Genomic DNA, 19,460 nt, shown 5'->3' with positions numbered 1-19,460 from the left:
TTGTACATGAGTGCACCGCTGCCACATGCACCGCTGCCACCACCACCCCTGACTTGGTCAATTGGATTGGGTGCCATTCTGCCAATGTTCAAGATATCGTAATGAAACTGTCCATACCAATCAATATCTTAGCCTTCATTTGATACCAAATTTACTGTCATACCTATATTTCTTCCAAAGATACACTCTAAAAAACAAAATGATCACAGTGAAAAGTGTGACGCCACCACCCTTTTTGGGTGTTGAGTTCAAAACGCATGGCCTTATACAATTTATATGATTTTCAATATTGGTTTTTAATTTGCAAAGCATCATGGGAGCTCAATATCTAACCATATTACAGCATTACATAGTAAAAGCTTTAATACTTTGTTCTATGGCTTCTTGTATGGTCTGTGCTCTAAGCATACAAATGAATCCTCGGACAGATCGTTATATCAGCCAGCCTGGCATTAAGCCAAGCAGTTTGGACAAGTTTTAGAGCGACCTAAGTTTTCCTTCATGTACATACAGGTCTATTAAAAGTATTAATATCCGATGATCATTTCAAGTAAATTACACAATTAAGATAAAGTGTATAATACTCAAAATGATCATCAGATCATACTGTAATTGACCTAATCAACATCCCTCCACAGACAAGTACCCCCTGCAGAATATTTTGAATCGGTCATAAATGTAAGCACCACTTGTAAATTCCCATAATTTGTAACGTTCATTTCATAATTTAATAAGCGCCTTGTTAAAATGACTGAATACGGTACATCAGTGGCTCCAGAACCGGGAGGGGGACTCGCCCCAATAATTTGGATGCCTATGGAAAATTACCATTGGTGCCCCCAATAATTTTGGCCAGGCACCATTGCCCCTCCCCCTAATATTTAACATCTTCCGGAGCCTGTGTACAAATATCTAAAATGTTTTTTTGTGGATAGTATAAAATACACTTTTTATTTAAATATCAATTTTAAGCAAGAAAATAACCATCAGAACCATGATATCACTCTGGGAGGCATGTGGTCCAGGAGCACTATATGTTCATGATATCTCAAACAAGCATTTTTGCACCTGCTATACCAAGAGATGCAAGGCATAGATCAATAACGTTATAAGTATCATGCAAGATAAAATCAATTCAGATTTAAGTACCTTTTATTTGCTCCATTTCATCTATTGACAATCCATACAATGGATCAATACAACATGCAATTAATGACTTATTAATATGTATTCAATTCCCCAGTTGTCAAGCAATTAAAATTAGCACACAGAATTATTGTACTTTATTTTAATTCTTATAACATCTTAAAACAAAATTTTGTCTGATAACTTTCACCAGCAGAGTCCAGTCCACATCGAATCCCATTTTATTGGATATGATTGGAAATGAGAATTCAGATTCTATTGGCCATGTCTTAAGGGCTGGGATATGAACATTTGGACAGTATTTATTGTGGGACATTAGAGCACATCAGACATATCAATTGCATTCTGAATCTGAAGAATGTCATTCTGATATCAAATAATTTTGATTTTTGAAATTCGCAATTTAATACACATTTTATGGCAAATCATTAAAATTTGATATTTTTGATATTTAACAGTACTTGAAGTAAACTTTATAAATCTGATGATTTATACTTAAAGTGTATGTAGGTGGGATGAAAAGCCGACGATCAATTGAAAATTTTGACCTTTCGTATTGAAGATATGGATGTTTTTTCATTTGACCGTCGGCTTTTCCTCCCTGCTACATACACTTTAAGAATATATCATTAGATTTATATAATTTACTTCGAGGACTGTTATATATCAAAATTTGAAAAATATCAAATTTTTATAATTTGCCATAAAATTTGTATTATATTGTGATTTTCAAAAATGAAAATTATTTGATATCAAAAGACATGCTTCGATTCAGAATGCAATTCGATAGGTCCGAGGTGCTCTCATGTCCCACAAAAAATACTGTCGAAACACAATAAACGCTCATTTTAGATCCCTTAATGCATCTTTTGTAACAATATAAAATACCTTGAAGTGAAGCGCTGCAATTCACCCATTGCACGGTTCTGCCATATGCGAGGAGAGCCTGAATCTGGCACCATGCATGAATGGGAATTGAACCAGTCATATAACATTGCGTAAAGTTATGTAATACTTCCTTTCATGTCTATTGCCAGTTTGAGGCTCTCCCCGCATATGGCGGAACTGTGCAATAGGTGAATTATAGCATTTTAGCAACATCAACCCTGAAGTCAGATGCATATATTAGCAGGAGGTTTAATACTTAGAGAGCTGGAGTGCATCTATCGTCTCATATAACACGGGCGACATCGCCGAGTTGTTTTACGCCAAAAATAGTGATGTCGCCGTGTTATATGAGACGATAGATGCACGACAGCGGCTAAAAACAATACCTTTATTCTCATTCTTAAACACTTCAATTCAAATAAAAATATCATACAAGCTTAATCAAATTAAATCTTTTTGCAAGGAATTACCTAGGGCTTAAAATCGATCAGTCCCGTTGTTGCTGTGCGCCTCCGATTGGTCCAAATAGCGAGTACGCGTATCACGTCAACGGACACGTGCTTACCCGTGTGATATCGTGTCATATCACACGGGTAAAGCTGGGTAAGAACCAATAAGATTGCAGGAACATTCTCAAGTGTTTAATACTACTGGCTATATGCTTGACTGGTATGGATTTTGTCATGGCTCTAAACTATATTTTTTGTAGCTAGCTAAGTATAGTCTATTTATCTACCTCCAGTCAGCAGCTAACACTAGCTTTGAAGTTCAGTGTGTTCTGCATTAGCTTAGCGTTACTTTGTGTGTGTACACACTTTTACAGGGACTTTTACGCCGGATTGTCGCCCGCAATCAAAGTGGCGCATATGTACACGCAAGAAACAACACTAAGCCAATGCAGCACATGCTTCAAAGTTAGTGTCACTGCTTGTGATTTTACATTAAAGATCCATACTTTCAAAAACACTATATTTCAAAAAACTACCAGACTACTGATTACAATCCTGCAAATCAAAACTTTTGTAAATGCCAACAATAATCCTAACCCTAAAATACTAATTTTGATACCCAAATCCTAATTCTAATCCTAAATATAAAACTTGAGGCTAATCTAAATGTCTCAGAGTATTGGCTGTTTAATATTGCAAGTCTTGCCAACCTACCTTTTGCAATGACCATTTCTTCACCAACGGCAAATGACGAAAAATACGATCGCTTCGCATGGGCGACATGTTGACCAGCAGACAGGCCTCAGCTGGTGAAGTATGATCCACAAAAGGGGGAGAGAGAGAGAGAGCAAAGACCGAGTAGCCAGGGCCTTGAGCCAGCCAGCACTGCAGCAATTTCCAACCGGACTTGGCTGCACTGCAAGACTTGCAAATTTGAAGGTGCTTCTTCAGATCTGATTTCCACATCTCAACCCCCAATGACAAAGTCCGCTAATCCCATACGTTAACACCCTGACCTGGTATGCTAAGGATCCAACCTCATAGCTATAGGGCAGTGGTCCAACACTAATCAATACAATTTCCTGAACTTTGCAATGGGAAATGAGTGTTAGGGTCATACCAGGGGTGTCCTGTATTTAGGTCAGATGGAGATTTGTACAGTCATTCCACATTTCACACTAATTAAGAATTTCCTCTGATCATGTTTTGTTACAAAACAAAACACCCTGTCATAAACAAGCCTGTTGAATATTTGCCTAGATATTACAGTCATATGCAATATCATGTGATGTCTTGCCCTTCCAGCTATTAAGTCCGATGTATACTCCACTTCAGCGAGAAGCTGTGATGAAAAAAATTAATTAGCAGCTTTGCGCGAAGGCATTCATGTATACTTCATCAAAATATCGCAGAGTATCGCGAAGAATTGTTGCCCGCTCTGTGCTTTCATATAGAAACTTCGCTGGCCTACCCCCCAAAAGTTGAACCAAATCCAACTCTCCACGAAGCGAAGAAACCTGCGCCGCGAAGGAAATTCCTTCGCGCAAGTCTTAAAATTTCAGCTCAAATTACTTGCTGCCTGAAAAATTGCGGTCGCATGAAGTGGAGTATACATCGGACTTAAGCCTTACAAATCATTAGCCTAGGACTATAAGCAGTGAAGCACCTAAAACATTCTGCTCAAGACAGTTGACATTACTTGACAATATCAACATTAATTCTAGTCCTCAATAAGCAATGATATAAATAGTGTAAAAATGATGCACCAAATGGCTTCAATCGGACCATCAAAAAAACTATTTCTCAGGCGGGAACATCCCCCTCAGATTCCCCTGCGTTTCGAGAGCATAAAAACATCCCTTTTACTTTGAGGTAAAAACAAGTAGCACTAGCAACTAGTACTAGTACTGCAAAATAGAGTGTATGTAATAAACCAACTGCTATGACCAGAACGGTATAACCTCAGATTTTAAGTAAACAGATTGGAATTTTCCATGCCTGTGCCCTCTACACGTACTCGAATTCAGCTAACGCCAGGTACAGCGTTTAGACCTGGCGACATCGCGCGACGTTTCTTTTGTGTACGCTTGCTATTTTCGAGTTTGCTCATGCTGTACCTGACTTAGCGTCGATCCCATGGGCAACATGCCAAGTTTCCACGGTATGGGTATAACAATTGAAATGGCAGCCATGTTGGAGGACAGTTCACAGATAGCTTAAGATGGGGGACATGTCTCTGGATCGATTCCACAACCATACTAGTAGTGCATATCACCTGTTTTATTGTATTATCATGCAAATTGCTTTGGGGTACCTTGGAGGAGAATTTTATTTAAATGACAGAATTTTATTTAAATGAGGATGATTCTGTCATGAGCATGAGTGACATCATATTGAATACCCTTTATATTAATCTGTTTAAAACATGCTCAGAGCATGTTTTTAGTTTCCAGAAAATGCCTCATACCCCACCAAAGTTGTTACGCTTTGGGTATATAAATGCCACAAAAATAAAATGACATCTTATTTGTAACTGTTAGTCTAATATCATCAGAATCCCCTGCCTGCATGCAAACTTGGCCTGATTAATTTCCCAAGTTATTAATTTCCCCCGAAAACAGAAGGAAGTCTTTGAGCTCACTGTCAGCTGTACTTGACTTGACCTGGGAGGGGGGAGTACATGTACTTACATTTGGTTTGGGTAGGGATGTGCCGAATCTATATAGTAGACCCATCAATATACTGGTAATTTTCAAGAAATTAGGATCCATCGATTATATACCAAAAGTCAAAATTTCAGCCAAATTCATTAAACCACATCCCTGATTTTATGGAAATGTTCAAAACTTTCAAACATGCTACAGTGAGGCAAAATTGGGCTATTTTCTGAAAATTGGAATGAAAAAATGTAGCTGCCGCGAAAATAAAAACACATGAATATGTTCTTTTTATGCATAGGTCTATGTAAGAAGACTCAAAATCGTGAATTTAAAAACAAGTGAAGTGGTTAAAAATAATGGTGAAACGCGAAAAATTACACACACGAAAATAACCACTTTTACTGCTTGAGCACAACTATATTGTATTGCAAGTTATTTTCAACTTGGATAGATATCATGTCATGTGTATTACTAGTACATGTATAAGGCAATCATGACAGTATCTAGATTGTATGCTGTCTCCATGGCAACAAGATTGACTTGATTTACTGGGTCTGAGTAATTAGTCCAGGTGATTAATCTTGGATTGATAACACAGGAAACTTGATGAGATGACACAATCCCACAATTCCTTGCAAAGCGAGGCTTCATTCGAAGAAACCAAGCAGTGCAGTACCACAGCCAGGCTTTACTTTAATGCACAAAACACACTTGTTTACGCATTCACTCACTTTGCGGACCCCTTTAAATCCAAAGTTCAAAGTCCAACGCGTACAAAATCTTGAAAACATACGCGTTTAAATATTACAAGATATAGAAACACCCAATATTGTTAAAAATATCTTCCAAAAAAAATATCCCTTGGGCAATGATTAGGACCTCTTCAGAGGAAAAATTCACAATTGAAAGGGTCCAAAAAATTAGAAAATACCCCTTCAGCAAACTGCTTTTAAGAAAACCCTAACTGAAGCTAGAAGAAACAGATTGCTGGGATTATTTCAGTGGCATAAATGTAGGGGGTCTGATAACTCTGGCACTATGTTATTAAGTTACCCCTATCCTTGCCTAAAACTTAAAAGTGATGTACATTCCAAATGACCACAAAAAAAGTAATGCTAAAAAAATGGCTCATGTTACATCAAATAGCAATTAGGCATTTTCAAAACATCCATGGGCTATTTCATTATAAATGACAACATTGAGTCCCAAAAGGGGTCAAAATTCAAACTCATTTATTTCATGCAAATTCATTATCATTTCAAAGTTCAGATGGTGTGTCAATAATTCTCAAAATATTAGAGCGTCAAACCCTCAGGAACCATTAAAAAATTAAATTGAATTTTTGCTGTGTAAAACATAGCTGCCGTCTGGAGGGACATTTTTTAAACAATTTAATACACAACTTTGAAAGAGTATATGTAACCAACATTGGGTTCATACTTATTCATATTTAGTCTGTAATAATTGTTGTATGTTCCTTTACACTTCAGTGTCTTAAATATGCCAGTTTCAATATAAAACAATTAGTAAATTGATACTAATCCAGATAAATGGTGCAAAATTACTACATATTTTAAGGATAAACTTTATCTTCACATGAAAAATTCATGAAATAGTCATTTTGTCCTGCCCAATAGCTACACTGATGCATAAGTGAGTATTCTGCGTCAATCTGTTGTACTAGTCATGGAAAACCTAAAATAAAAGACCCTCCTGTGTCATTTGTTCTGGATAGGACACATTTTTAACACATAATAAAGCATACTTTAACTTTAGAAATAGCTGCATCAATATTATTGCATCAATATTATTGCATAAAAGATCCCCAGCATTTAAAATCCACTACAAACAGGGTTAATATTCTGGTTAAATTAGGAATATTGCACTTTTTAGCTAACCGAAGTTCAATGCAGAATAATATCATATGTGTTCTCAACAACTGGACAATAATTTGAACACTAAAGTGGTTTGTAAGCATAATTTGCAATAAAATGCAAAAATTTCTTGTGGGTTTGGCTCTTTGAAATTTTTATTTTTTAGTTTGTTTACCAATTCATGGAAATGACATAATTGTGCTGGAGAGGACATTTGTTAAATTGCAAACAGAATCGTGGATACAGGCTTGCAAAAATGCAACAAATACCAAATCATGTGCCACCTTGGTAGAAGGAAGACCACTCTTCCTCTACAAATTTCACATTCTATGATATAATCCTTCTTATTTCAACAATTAGTAATTAACTTCAGTTCTGGAGAGGACAAATTTTTAACGCGAACTGTGGTATCAAGAACAAGTGGTCTACTGTATGTAAAATAAATGAATTCCTCAATCAGTGCCCTGTCCCATCAATTGGTAATATAACACAGATTATACAGGTAGGGTAAGGGTTTATATTTCCTCTTTAATGTTAACAAAAATGGAGGCATGAATTGGAGAGGACACTCATTTTTTTATTTAACATAAAATGCCAATTTTGCAAGAATCTCTGAATTTTAACATTTTGCACCAATTTTCACCATTCAACTTGCATGATGTTCCACACATATCATATTTTCATTGCAACAAGCACATTGCCATAGAATGTACCTAATTTTTCAAAGAATTTATTCAGAATACATGGGCAAAATGAAATGGGACTCCAAAATTGGGTTAAAATGTACCTTTTGGCAATTTTTTTATACAAAAAATAGACAGAATTCTGTAAAAATGCTCATGTAGCTTGTAGTTTGTGGCATACTTAGAATTAAGTTAATAACACTGCATTATCACCCTAATTATATCAACCAGATATGATAAAAGCCATTTTGTGAACGTGTCATTTATAATGAAATAGCCCCCATACACAAGATTTACAACTTGTGCAGACCTGTGCCCCCCCCCCCCCCACACACACACAAATCAACAGCCTACAATCATTGTAATGTATCTCTTACTTGCTTACATTTTAAAATAAATTGCATACCCCCCCCCATGTAAATCCCCAACCCAACTCACATCGCCCCTTATCAGTACACCCGAGTTGAACGCCCGGGGGTCACTCGCATACCAAAGTGGTACGCATGCTCGTCCCCAAATACGTCGAAAAAGGGTTGATTTTTGGCCTTGTGGCGGCGTCGACGTTTTTAGAAAAAAGGGTGCTTTTTAGGTAAATTTTCGACATTTAGGGTATATTTTTTCAACTTCAGTGGGTTTGTTTTAGAATTTACGCCATTTAGGGGTCCAGTTTAGTTTCTTACGCCGAATTACGCCATATTTTAGGGGTAAGATTTACAGAGCCTTACGCCGATAAGGGTGAAATTTTTCCACACTGATTACGCCATTTAGGGTCCATTTTTGAGGTGCTGGGACGAGCATGCATACCACTTTGGTATGCAAGTGATCCCCCCGGGCCGGGGTTGAACGCCTTACTGATTGAGCCAACTTGACAGCTTTTTTAAATAATTTTATATTTTAAATGTCAAAAAATCAGTTTAGGTATTATAAACTATTCTTTTGTGTCTACTGGCTATACTATTCAGCAAATAACTTCAGCGGCATCCATCTGCTCTGTCTGATTATCACGTAAACAGAACCAGGTCGTGCAATGCTATGCTGCTTGACCAGCGAATGAGGTGCCGATTTAATGATGTGATTCAATTAGCCACTTCCGATTTGGCGCAATTAGCCATAAACTGCGCCAAATTGGCAGCCCGCTGAAGTACCGTGCTGAAAAACTATAGTAGCTGAAAATGACTGTACATTCAGTACCAGAGTACACCTGTTAGTTCTCCTTCTGCAATGCATCTTGGGTAGCCGTCACCATGACCTTCTTCCAATTGATAATAATGTATACATGTACCTTGATAACAGTTAGCTCCTTATAATGCTTCCACATAAATGGGAGGATATATTGAATGCTCCAGAAGGCACCATGGTTTAATAATGTATGTAAATTCTAAGAAGTTCATGTAACATTAATAGGATTAAAATCATTTATGTGAAAAAGTACTTGTTATATAACACACAAATGAAGGAAGTATTGTATCATTGTATTGTTGAATGAACTCCTTGATTCGATCATACCTACAACCTACATGTTTTGAAAATGTTAAAATTTAAGACATTTTGATGAAAAACTTTGGCTAATAGACTATACGTTCTCTTTCAATGTGGTTGATGGCTAGATTCAAAGCAGTATAATCAAGTGCCATTACATTGAGAAAATAAAAATTTATTGAGAAAACACAGTTTACCGTACATGTAAACCGAGCATGGATTCCAGAGAGTTTATCACCAAACAAAGAAGCACTAATAATAGTGATGCCAAAAATGTGCCTGTTTGGGGGGAAGTTTTGCAATTGCATGCAAAGACTACCATATTTTACCTTAATTAGCACCCTCCTCTAAATCAGCGCCCAAGCCCCGGGGGGATCACTCAAATATGACAGTGTACACATGCGTGACCAAATTTTTTTCAAACACCCCCTAAACGAGTTTTACCCTACCAGCAAATTTAGCCCCTAAATAAGGTAATTTAATATAGAATTTACCCCCTAATGAATTTTTGGTTAGTTAAAATACAACAAATGTACCCTTTTTTGATTCGTTATTTACCAAATATTTGAAAAGGTACCCTACAAGTTGTTCAGTTTCAGAAAACTACCCTTATTCTTGAAAATCGGTGTTTTTAGACCCTTGCCTTGCCTACAAAAACACCCCTTTTTACTTGTTTTTTTGGTCACGCATACGTACAGACAATTTATGTGAGTGCCCCCCCCCCGGGCCCGAGCCCCTACAGAGCTTGAGTGAAATCACCTTCTAATCCTTCCACTTCAGGATGATGATTTTGATTTATATGTTACACTGTATTTTTAAAATTTATGCTAGGAAATTCCAGTAATTCCTGCATTTCATAATTTTTTAGATCCCCCAAATGATTGACTTACACAGGTGTGCTTTTTACGTCAATATAGTAACTTTTTGGGACATACGCTGATGTATAAGGAATGTTTGTACTTTTGTGATGTGAACAAGGGTATTTTACTGGGTAGTAGTTGAAAATGACAACAAGGGTACACCAACCTGTTTGTTCTGTAGAGAGTTGTGGCGAGTTGTTACCTTAAAATTTAAAAACATTATGGTACTGTGCTGCTGTGTGCTACAATGTACATTGATGTACTTAAAAATACTTTCAAGTGGATAATTATTAGAGAGTTCAAATGTGGTGTTTTGTTTGTCACCAGAGTATTTTTATATGCTGCATTATGTTGATAAGAATTATATCTTCTTGAACATAGTTTCTCCTTTGCTTGCCTTTCCTTTTGGTGGACTGTCATGAAACATGATGGATCCTAAAAAAGCGTGATCCTAACAATGCCTTCCACCCAAACTAATTACAAGACCTCTTCTGCATTGAAGCTGGCTTTCCCTTTTAAAGGGAATTTTTATTACAGGAATTAGCCGAGTTCTGCAAGACATGACTCACTCGACGTAATCCAAATTGACATGACATGCTACATCACTTCCACAGGGAGGGAGCAGTAACAACAGATGATGCAACAGGAGAATTATATTAAACTCAGTCTGTTCTGCCTGTCTGTCTATCTGTTCTGCAGTGTACATGTACATGTAGCGGGCCGGGCAGTAGCTTAAAATGGCCTGGTCATCAGTGCCTTCCATGCATGACAGTACAACAAACTGCAGGCCTTCATTTTTGACAATTGCATGAGCTCTGTTAATCACTCTCCTGAGTTTACTAGCATGCTCAGCAATGAGCTCAATCTTAATAATATCAACATAAAACATATACCGTATTTCGTAAAATAGTCGCCCCCTCTCAAATAAACGCCCCCCCAGCACTTTTTTCAACCAAGATGTTTAAAAAATGCCGATATTTCCATGCTATCTTGTGTAGTAAGCTTACCAAGTCACCCACATGGTCGATAATAGCGTCAATAATTGGCGAAAATCTGGATTGGAAACCCGGAAGTGAACCAGAAGTACAGTCTGTGTTTCGAGTTCATAGTTCGTCAATTTAGCGTGAGTTTTAAGTTTACCTAATGATTTTAACGGGAATTATTGTTCTAAAATCGACCTTGAATAAAGGCCCCCCCCCATTGGGAAAATGTAACGCCCCCGGGGCGTTTATTTGACGAAATACGGTAGGGATTCAAGTAGTGAGGTGCTCAGTAAATCATGAAATGTTGTAGGAGCTCTATAGTGCAATTGAGCTCCTCCAAAAATGAAGGTCTGAAAAAGTACATTGTACACACGCTGGGGCTGTGCAATAATAAATCTGTCCCCCAGGGTGGGCAAATTTCAAAATGACATGCCAAAAAATGCCCCGCCCCTCCTCTTGAGCAGTCATGGCAAGATTCAGATAATCATTACACACTCCACTCAGCTAGCCAAACACAACAGATGTTCAATGATTTGTAATCACAGATACTGGCAGAATAAAACATGCTTTAGGTGATGTCTGTTGGTTCTTACCCCTGTAACTAGATGGAACAAGTTGATTCTGAACAGTATTTTATTATTTACTTCATTTTGAGCAACAAATAATAGGGGTATCAACAGGTGTATTTTGGGCAATACAATGGACTTGATCACAATGTTAAATCATGCTAATAAATGCCATTGATATCATATTAGATTCATTTGAATAAAAGCCATAATGATCTTACAGGGTGTCCCCAAAAAAAGAGGCCCTCATTGCGCCCTCTTTTTCTCCTATTTCAGAAAAGTTGATCAAGTATGTTGGTATGTAAAGAAGCCTTTACCCGTTTTTAGCTTTAATAAACCGAAACAATTATTTCAATCGGCTCATAACTTTTGAAGATATACCCTTTTAAAGAAATGTATCAGTTTTTCACTCTGTCCACAGAGGAGGTTTGGCTACTTCAAAGATTGAAAAATGCATATACCATGCATGAATATAAAACATTCCTCGATGATAACTTTATAAAATAACAACTTTATTTTAGGGAATGGGCTTTTTACCGGTGGGTTTATAATATTATGGATTTTGTTAAGTGTCATTATTTGGGTGAAATTGATGTGGGATGGGACTTCTTTTGCTATACTTGCAATTACCATGATTAATGTTTTTCTTGGTTATTTGATGCCTTTTTGTATTATTATGTTTCTTACTTTCTTACTTTATTGTTTCTTGCTTTCTTTTTATTGACAACATAAGTCATTTCTCTTTTTGGAATAAAAGGTAGCCCTGAAAAGGGCTGTATAGTTTGTCTTTGGTTCTTTTGAAGTGAGTTTACTGTGCTGCTCTGCCCTCTACCTGGTTGCCTACTTGACGAATACAGGTTTCAGCCCCAGTCCTCATTGCAGCAATTACGTTGCGTACCAACATTGTGCGCCGGATACTTGCGAATATAGCAGTAATACGTTTGCAAAGATCTTGGATTTTGCCACAAATGAAGAAATCAAGTGGTGTGAGGTCTGGTGATCTTGCAGGCCATTCCACAGCATGACCCATCCCAACCACTCTGTTTGCTATCCGTGGACAGAGTGAAAAACAGGTACTTGTTTTTAAAAGGGCATATCTTCAAAAGTTGTGAGCCGATTAAAATAATTATTTTGGTTTATTTTAAGCTAACAATTAAAGGTTTTTTTACATACCAAAATATATTTGATCAACTTTTCAGAAATAGGCAAAAAGAGGGCGCAATGAGGGGCCTCTTTTTTTTTTGGGACACTCTGTATGATATGAAATAGGTCAATTTTTTTCAAATTTGATATTTTGGCATATATTTGTAATGTTTATGCATGTCCCAACTAAATGAAATCAGCCAAATTTGTTGTGTTTCTTCTTCTTCCATGGTTGTGCAGTCCTCATATGGATGAGTATCAAACGTGGGTCAACAGAGCAATTTTGACATAATTGAAATGGTCAAATTATATGCCAGTGGAATTTCTTGCACAGAACCCCTTCCTGGCAATTAACACTAGCATTTTGGGTACAACAAATAACAAACTTAAAATTGTCTGGAAATGATACATTTCAAAAGAATTTTAAAACAAAAACAGATTACTAATTTTAGACAAACCATATTCTTTAGAGTACTAAATGCCACTCACTTCCTTATCCATGTAAACTGTACTATAATGTTCAGTGTTTTAAAATAACCTCCTGTACAATGACAGCACTAGCCTTTATTGAGATTTAAATGTCATGACAACAATTTATTTCCCCCTCAATATTTTCAGCCATGCCCAGGCAGCATAGGACACGCAACACGTGACGTACGAGGCTGGCGAAGATACAGGTCTGACAGCCCCATTCAAAATACACGGTTAACAGTTATAAATTGAAAATAAACATACTTACAGTGTGGTACATTGTCGTACCCCAAAGGTTTTAGAGTAAGATAATTTTGCTTTGACACCACATAACAAATTTAGAATTGTTTGTGAAGATTTCATTATTATGTGTTAATCCAATGGCGACATCAAAATTGGCGATATCGCTTCCACCACCGCCTGGCCATGCCTATGATCTGGCCCCCGGGGGGGTACTCAAGTTTGGTTTTGGTAGGGACGTGCCACTGAGATTTTGGAAGTGGACCCATAAATATACCAATTTTTCAAGAAATTTGGACCCATTGATATACCAAAAGTCAAAATTTGGCGAATTTAACCAAAATTGTCTTAGTTTTTACAAATTTTCCCAAAATTTTGGGAAAATTTTGAAAATTTTGGCTACATTAAGGAAAAATTGGGCTGTTTTTCGAAAAAATTGAGAACATTTTGAAAAAAGGACCCATTCATATACCAAAATAGGCTTTGAAAACGGGTCATTGATATACCAGAAGGCCGAAAATGCTACCCATGTTTGCGTCCCCGTATGGTCATTTGTACTGAGTACCCCGGGATCTGGCCACATACAGAAGCCATTGGACATGCTTCAGAACACATGGCACTATGGCAGACATAAATGGCCAGCATGAATGTGAAACAACTGTAATCAGGGCTTAATAATTTCACATCATTAATAATCAGCAAAGCCCAGCAAATTATAGTTTCATGCAAAATATGCTTTTCCACGAAATGCATTTCAATGCTCAGTAATTTGGTGCTCTATATGCACAACACAAATTTGTGATGCAATTGAGCTCAATTAAAGCTATACAATGTATGATTTACTGCATAGTGACAACACCCTCAATTTCTTCATTTTGCATGATTGTAAGACAAAGAAAGCATGAAGTAATTTAATTTAAGTAAAATTTTACAGTTTTTATAATAAACCTGGGATCTCGGTTTTATTCTCCGAATTATAATTTACTCCACAGTGACAACACCCTCAATTTCTTCATTTTGCATGATTGTAAGACAAAGAAATCATGAAGTAATTTAATTTAAGTAAAATTTTACAGTTTTTATAATAAACCTGGGATCTCGGTTTTATTCTCCATGTTCACCGATTGAAATATTAAGTGCTAGCTGATATGTCTCATGCATGCATGAATCAATGATGTATAAACTGTACAATATATCGAGGGTTCAGAACCAGAAAGAAGTAACTTTGTTTTCTATTGAATTTTGTCATGATTAATGGACTGTATCTTCTACAGTGCCCTGGCGACTTTATGCTCATTTTGTGGGAGCAGATGATTGTGAGTTGAGGCTTTCTAGCTCTCAAGCCTTAATATGTGACTCCGTCAAGCCCCACTCAATAGCGATCAGTGATCTAATACACTCATTGGCAATAATTACAGGAGCTGTACCAGAATGAAATAGCGATTATCTTTATTTTGCCTCATTTCTTCTGCTCAAAATTACAAGGAGACATGCATGTGATCTAGATATCTTGTGAAAACAATAAAAATAGATATTTTCTTTATGGAAATCTCACATTACATGTAGCTTTAATTTTAATTTTCAATTCCAAAATTCTTGCCTGTGACTGAAAGTTTAATGAACTTTGCCATTCCTGAGATGTGATTATTTTCAAATTTCTGAAAACAATCACAGGCAATCATTGCATTTTGCTCCAATGTTTAGAAGGTAAAGTGTGGTGCAGTGGTAGTACTAGTAGTGAACTCTCCTGGTCCATGAGGTCCAGGCTTCAATTCCCTGGCAGTAGCAACTTGCTGGATATTAACTTGGGAAAATAATAATCTGAATTTCAATTGGCAAATATTTACAGTAAATTAATATGATTGATTGAAATTGTCAGCTAATCATTAAGGTGGTACTACATGTATACACCTCTTGATAAATTTGTGAATATTTTGTCATTTTTCTCAAAAAATAATAACATACTGGTAACAAAAGTTCTGTATATTATAGGGGCAAGGAATCCAGTTACTACACTGGAATTTCAGTGACTCAAGACCAGCGGTACATTATTTATGATAAGAGAAGAGGTACCGGTACCGCTAGATTGTACCTCATTTCTTTTACATAAAATGAACCACTTGTCTTGAAACACTGAAATTTCAGTGAAGTAATTTGATTCCTTGCCCCTATAATATACATTTAACTTTTGTTAACAGTGTGTAGTTATTTTTTTGAAAAAAAATTAGTCACAAAATTTAGAAGGGGTGTAGTACCACCTTTAAGGTTGAAACGTTTATTCAAGTTATTATGGTACAAGTCAACTTGTGGATAGCAGTTTGGCAAATGCAAATGTTGGAACTTCAAATGGGAAAGAGGGAGAGACAGATTTTTACATACCTTCATTGTTACAGACGACCGACTTGTCTGTGTCTCGGCCTCAATACTGATAGTCCCACGGCGATCAGTTCTGCCGTGATAAACTGTTACTGTAGTCGTTGTAGATGCGCCTGGAAGTGCTTCTGATATGTCCCCACCGCCTCCGCCTCCTCCTGTGGTTATGTGGACGTGCTGTTGTTGACTAAAAGAGCTGGGCTTTGGAGAATTCGACTCATCTGAATCTCTGCAATAAACGACACCACTTTGGGATACCGTGATGCTAGGAGCACAGCCCATGGCCTCCTTTTCAGCACGGGGAGGGGAAGCCCAGCCACGATCTTACTCGTGGATGCGTCACAAATCAGTGTTTAGTTTCCAAAATGAACTCAGAGCAGATTTATTTGAAAATGCACCGTCTACATGTACGTAGTTACAATGACTGGTGTCATTTTTTTGATGTGACTTTTGGGTTAATCAACAGTTGGCAGGCTGGGTTTGGTCACCTCATCATGTTGGCTGGGTTATATATTCCTTAGGGAATGGAGCACACTGTGCAAGAAAAGACAAAAGAATTTTAGTTTTTAAATGAAACCAACACTTTCAACACAGAATATCTATAAAGAACTTGGGACCAACCGGTGCATAAACCACTTAAGACCATCCACCACACCGTAATTAGGTTCAACAAGAAGAGTCCTCAAAATAGGACTTGAAGCTCCCTTGTGGATAATTTTTATCAAGAATTTCTTAGAATAAGCACAGTCATCAATTTTTTTAAATTCACTATGAGTTTTATGATGAATCTTGCATGAAAAAAGTACAATTGTAAAGCATAATTGCTGTCTTTGACCCCTCTTCAAGGGAGTGAGGCGACTGATCATTTCTTGCTGATAGTCCATTGTATCTTCCAGCAGGGCACCCATTTTAAAGGAAGAGATTTTATAAACCTACATGCGGCATATACAATGCAAATGATGCGACTGTTTTAATATAGCATGTACATTGCAGGCCTACAGGATAAAATTATACACTCTGCAGCAGTTCTAATGACACCCAGGCTTGTTTTTGAATAAAAATACATTTTTAAGAAAAAAATTATTAAACCTCAACCAACTCTATTTTGCTTTTTTTATTGAATGGATCATCCTTTTTCATTCACAATGACACATGTACAGTTTTCTTATAATATAAGTTGGGAAAAAAAATTTGTGTCTGATGATTCTGTCAATCAAACTCCGGCAAAACCTGTGATTGGTTAGTATCACACAACTAGGTGGCATTAGGAATAGGGAGGTGTCTTCCCTAGTTAAAGTATATATATAATGACAATCAACCAAGCACAAGATGAGTGATGTTTGATTGACAGGATCATCAGACGCAAAGTTTGACACGCAACCCCCCCATATATTTGGGATCCCTTCTGAAGAAAATGCCCCTAATGCCTGAGCTGAGTCCAATCCAGGCGACTTTAGGTACGGTACCCTGCCTAGGCAGTTTTAGGCACCCTAAACAAGGATTTAACCCTTGGCTAAAACGATACCCTAAACAGGTAACAGCGCCTGTTTTCACACCCTAAACAGGGATTTTATTCCTTACATCAAATTTCATACCCTAAATTTCATTTCCGCCTTTATATAGCAATTGCAATTTGGTACCATACATGTATTTTCCAATTTTTCATGTTTTTGACACCCTAAACACGATACGCGCGGATCGTGCCACTGCCTACCCATATGAAAAACTACCCTTTTACACGCTTTTTTATTATCGGGGATGGTGTACAGGCCACAATGGCTTCCCCGGAAACCTATCAATCATTCAAATATTTGATTCCCATGCTGGCACATTCCCTTGCTTTTTTTTTCAAGTTGGGTTACATGTATGTGCCGGTCGGGATTTGTGTTTATTTGTTGTCATGTTTAATTGTAACACTTTGGGTTGGTAAACTGTTAACTCTCTTTCCCTACTATATCAATCACTCAACTTTGCCCCATCGCTAGAAGTTGAATTCAAGTCAACTCAGGAGCTGCACCCCGGAGCTGCACCGCCATGACTAGGATATGATTTGGCCAATGTCAATTTGACAATGAGCACAGAGCGGCGCTAATTAAGCGGCAACATTGGCTTTCATACTCATGCCGCTGCTGCAAATTGGCAAGTGACGCGTACATACGGCACGCGTGCGATGTCAAGCCTGCCGTGTGCAACGACCTGTCCATGTGTCCTTCGACCTTGTGGAAAATAATATGCCATGGACAGTTTAATTTGTAAAAGGAATTCTGCAAAAAATTAAATTATTCAATTTGTGTACATCGTGCCCGGGACATCGTGGAACTACGCTTGCTTCTCTGCTGCAACTAATCATGCTAATACTAAATATAATATGCAAGCGTACAACGCTGTTATGTGTGTGTAGTACGGTACGCGTCCATATTAGCGAGGTTATATGCGTACAAGTACAACAGCTTACTACGCACAACTACGCAAAAAGTATGTTCCATGATGTACATGAATTAAATAATTTTTCTATAGTAATTGATACGAACAGCTGATCAAATCATCAACAAAATCATGGTTATCAGTTCACCATTACACTCGGCAAGCTTACATGTATAATTTACTGACTCCTTGAGTGACACTGTCATGACTGTTTGTTTGGTAACAAGCTTGCACCGAAGTTGCAGTCCATTTCCAAATCATGAAATACTCCATATCCATATTTTTAACAACAAAATGTGAGAACGATTACATGCATGACATGATGACAAATACTAATCTGTGCACAATACAATAAATCGGTGATTTTTATCCATCAAAATCAATAATAAATTGTGAAGAAGACTTGTTGCTGTGTGCACTGCACCGTGATATAGACATGCAGTTGTAAAAATGTGTATAATAACATACCACAATTTTTATCTCCAACTTACAGAGCTAAATATATCCCCTTTTGGGTCCGATTTAAATCCAGTAATATGTCACAAGGTATCATTTCCACTGTATCAATATAATTCAGTTGCAACTTTTCCAATAACTGTGAAGAAAACGTTGAAAAAGTCGGGAGTGACTTGCCTGTTCTGCTACGGTACAGTCATCCGGTACCGGGCCGTGTATGTTGTTGTTGTGTAGATTAGCGGAGTTTGGTGGCGAAGTTCAGGCTCAACAGCACACCTGACAATTTACCTGGCAAGCTGTTGGGGGCAGCACAGGTCAATTACGGTGATAGGCATAATTGACAACCAAAGTTCAGAAAGCTATATTCTTCGACAGGGCTTGAAAATGTAGGCTAGGGCCTACTTTTTAAAAATAAAATAGGCCCTCTACCTTGATTTTTTTTTTTTTCAAAATGTTTTTTCCTCACTCTTTTCTATAATTATGTGTTTAAAAAATCTGCCTTCTTTTTCAGTCTTTTTTCTTTTTAATGTTTTTCATTCAAAGGCCTTTGCCCCTTTTCTTTCACTTCTTTCTTAGATTTTTACTCTTTTCCCTTCACTTCATTTCAGATCCTTCTTATTTTTCTTCCATATTTCCTAGGCACATTTATTCCTTTTCTTTTCTGTTTCCATTTCAGTCTTTGTAGTTTATTTCTTTTCTTTTTTCCCTGAATACTTCAATCATTTTCGTTTTCATGTTTTTTTCCTTTTCATTTTCTACTCCTAT

At 37.1% G+C, this 19,460-nt stretch overlaps 1 protein-coding gene across 3 annotated transcripts in view; it reads right to left on the bottom strand.

The window, feature by feature from the left end:
* Nucleotides 1–18,923, bottom strand: part of LOC140171873 (high affinity cAMP-specific and IBMX-insensitive 3',5'-cyclic phosphodiesterase 8B-like) — a 153,415-nt gene extending 134,492 nt beyond the window's left edge. For all 3 annotated transcript variants that reach the window (XR_011861655.1, XR_011861656.1, XM_072195212.1), the window contains exons 1-2: nucleotides 18,731–18,923; nucleotides 15,822–16,349 (exon numbers count right to left, since the gene is read on the bottom strand). Coding sequence is in view for 1 of the 3 variants with exons in the window: in XM_072195212.1 (XP_072051313.1) it covers nucleotides 15,822–16,097 (276 nt within the window). In the remaining 2 variants the exon portion in view is untranslated. The remainder of the gene's footprint in view (nucleotides 1–15,821; nucleotides 16,350–18,730) is intronic.
* Between the last annotated feature and the right edge of the window lie 537 nt (nucleotides 18,924–19,460).

The sequence above is a fragment of the Amphiura filiformis genome, chromosome 15, assembly GCF_039555335.1.
Source record: "Amphiura filiformis chromosome 15, Afil_fr2py, whole genome shotgun sequence".
In the NCBI taxonomy this organism is placed as follows: domain Eukaryota; kingdom Metazoa; phylum Echinodermata; class Ophiuroidea; order Amphilepidida; family Amphiuridae; genus Amphiura; species Amphiura filiformis.
The sequence above is the reverse complement of the archived record's forward strand: the minus strand, read 5'-3'. Positions and strand labels throughout refer to the sequence as shown.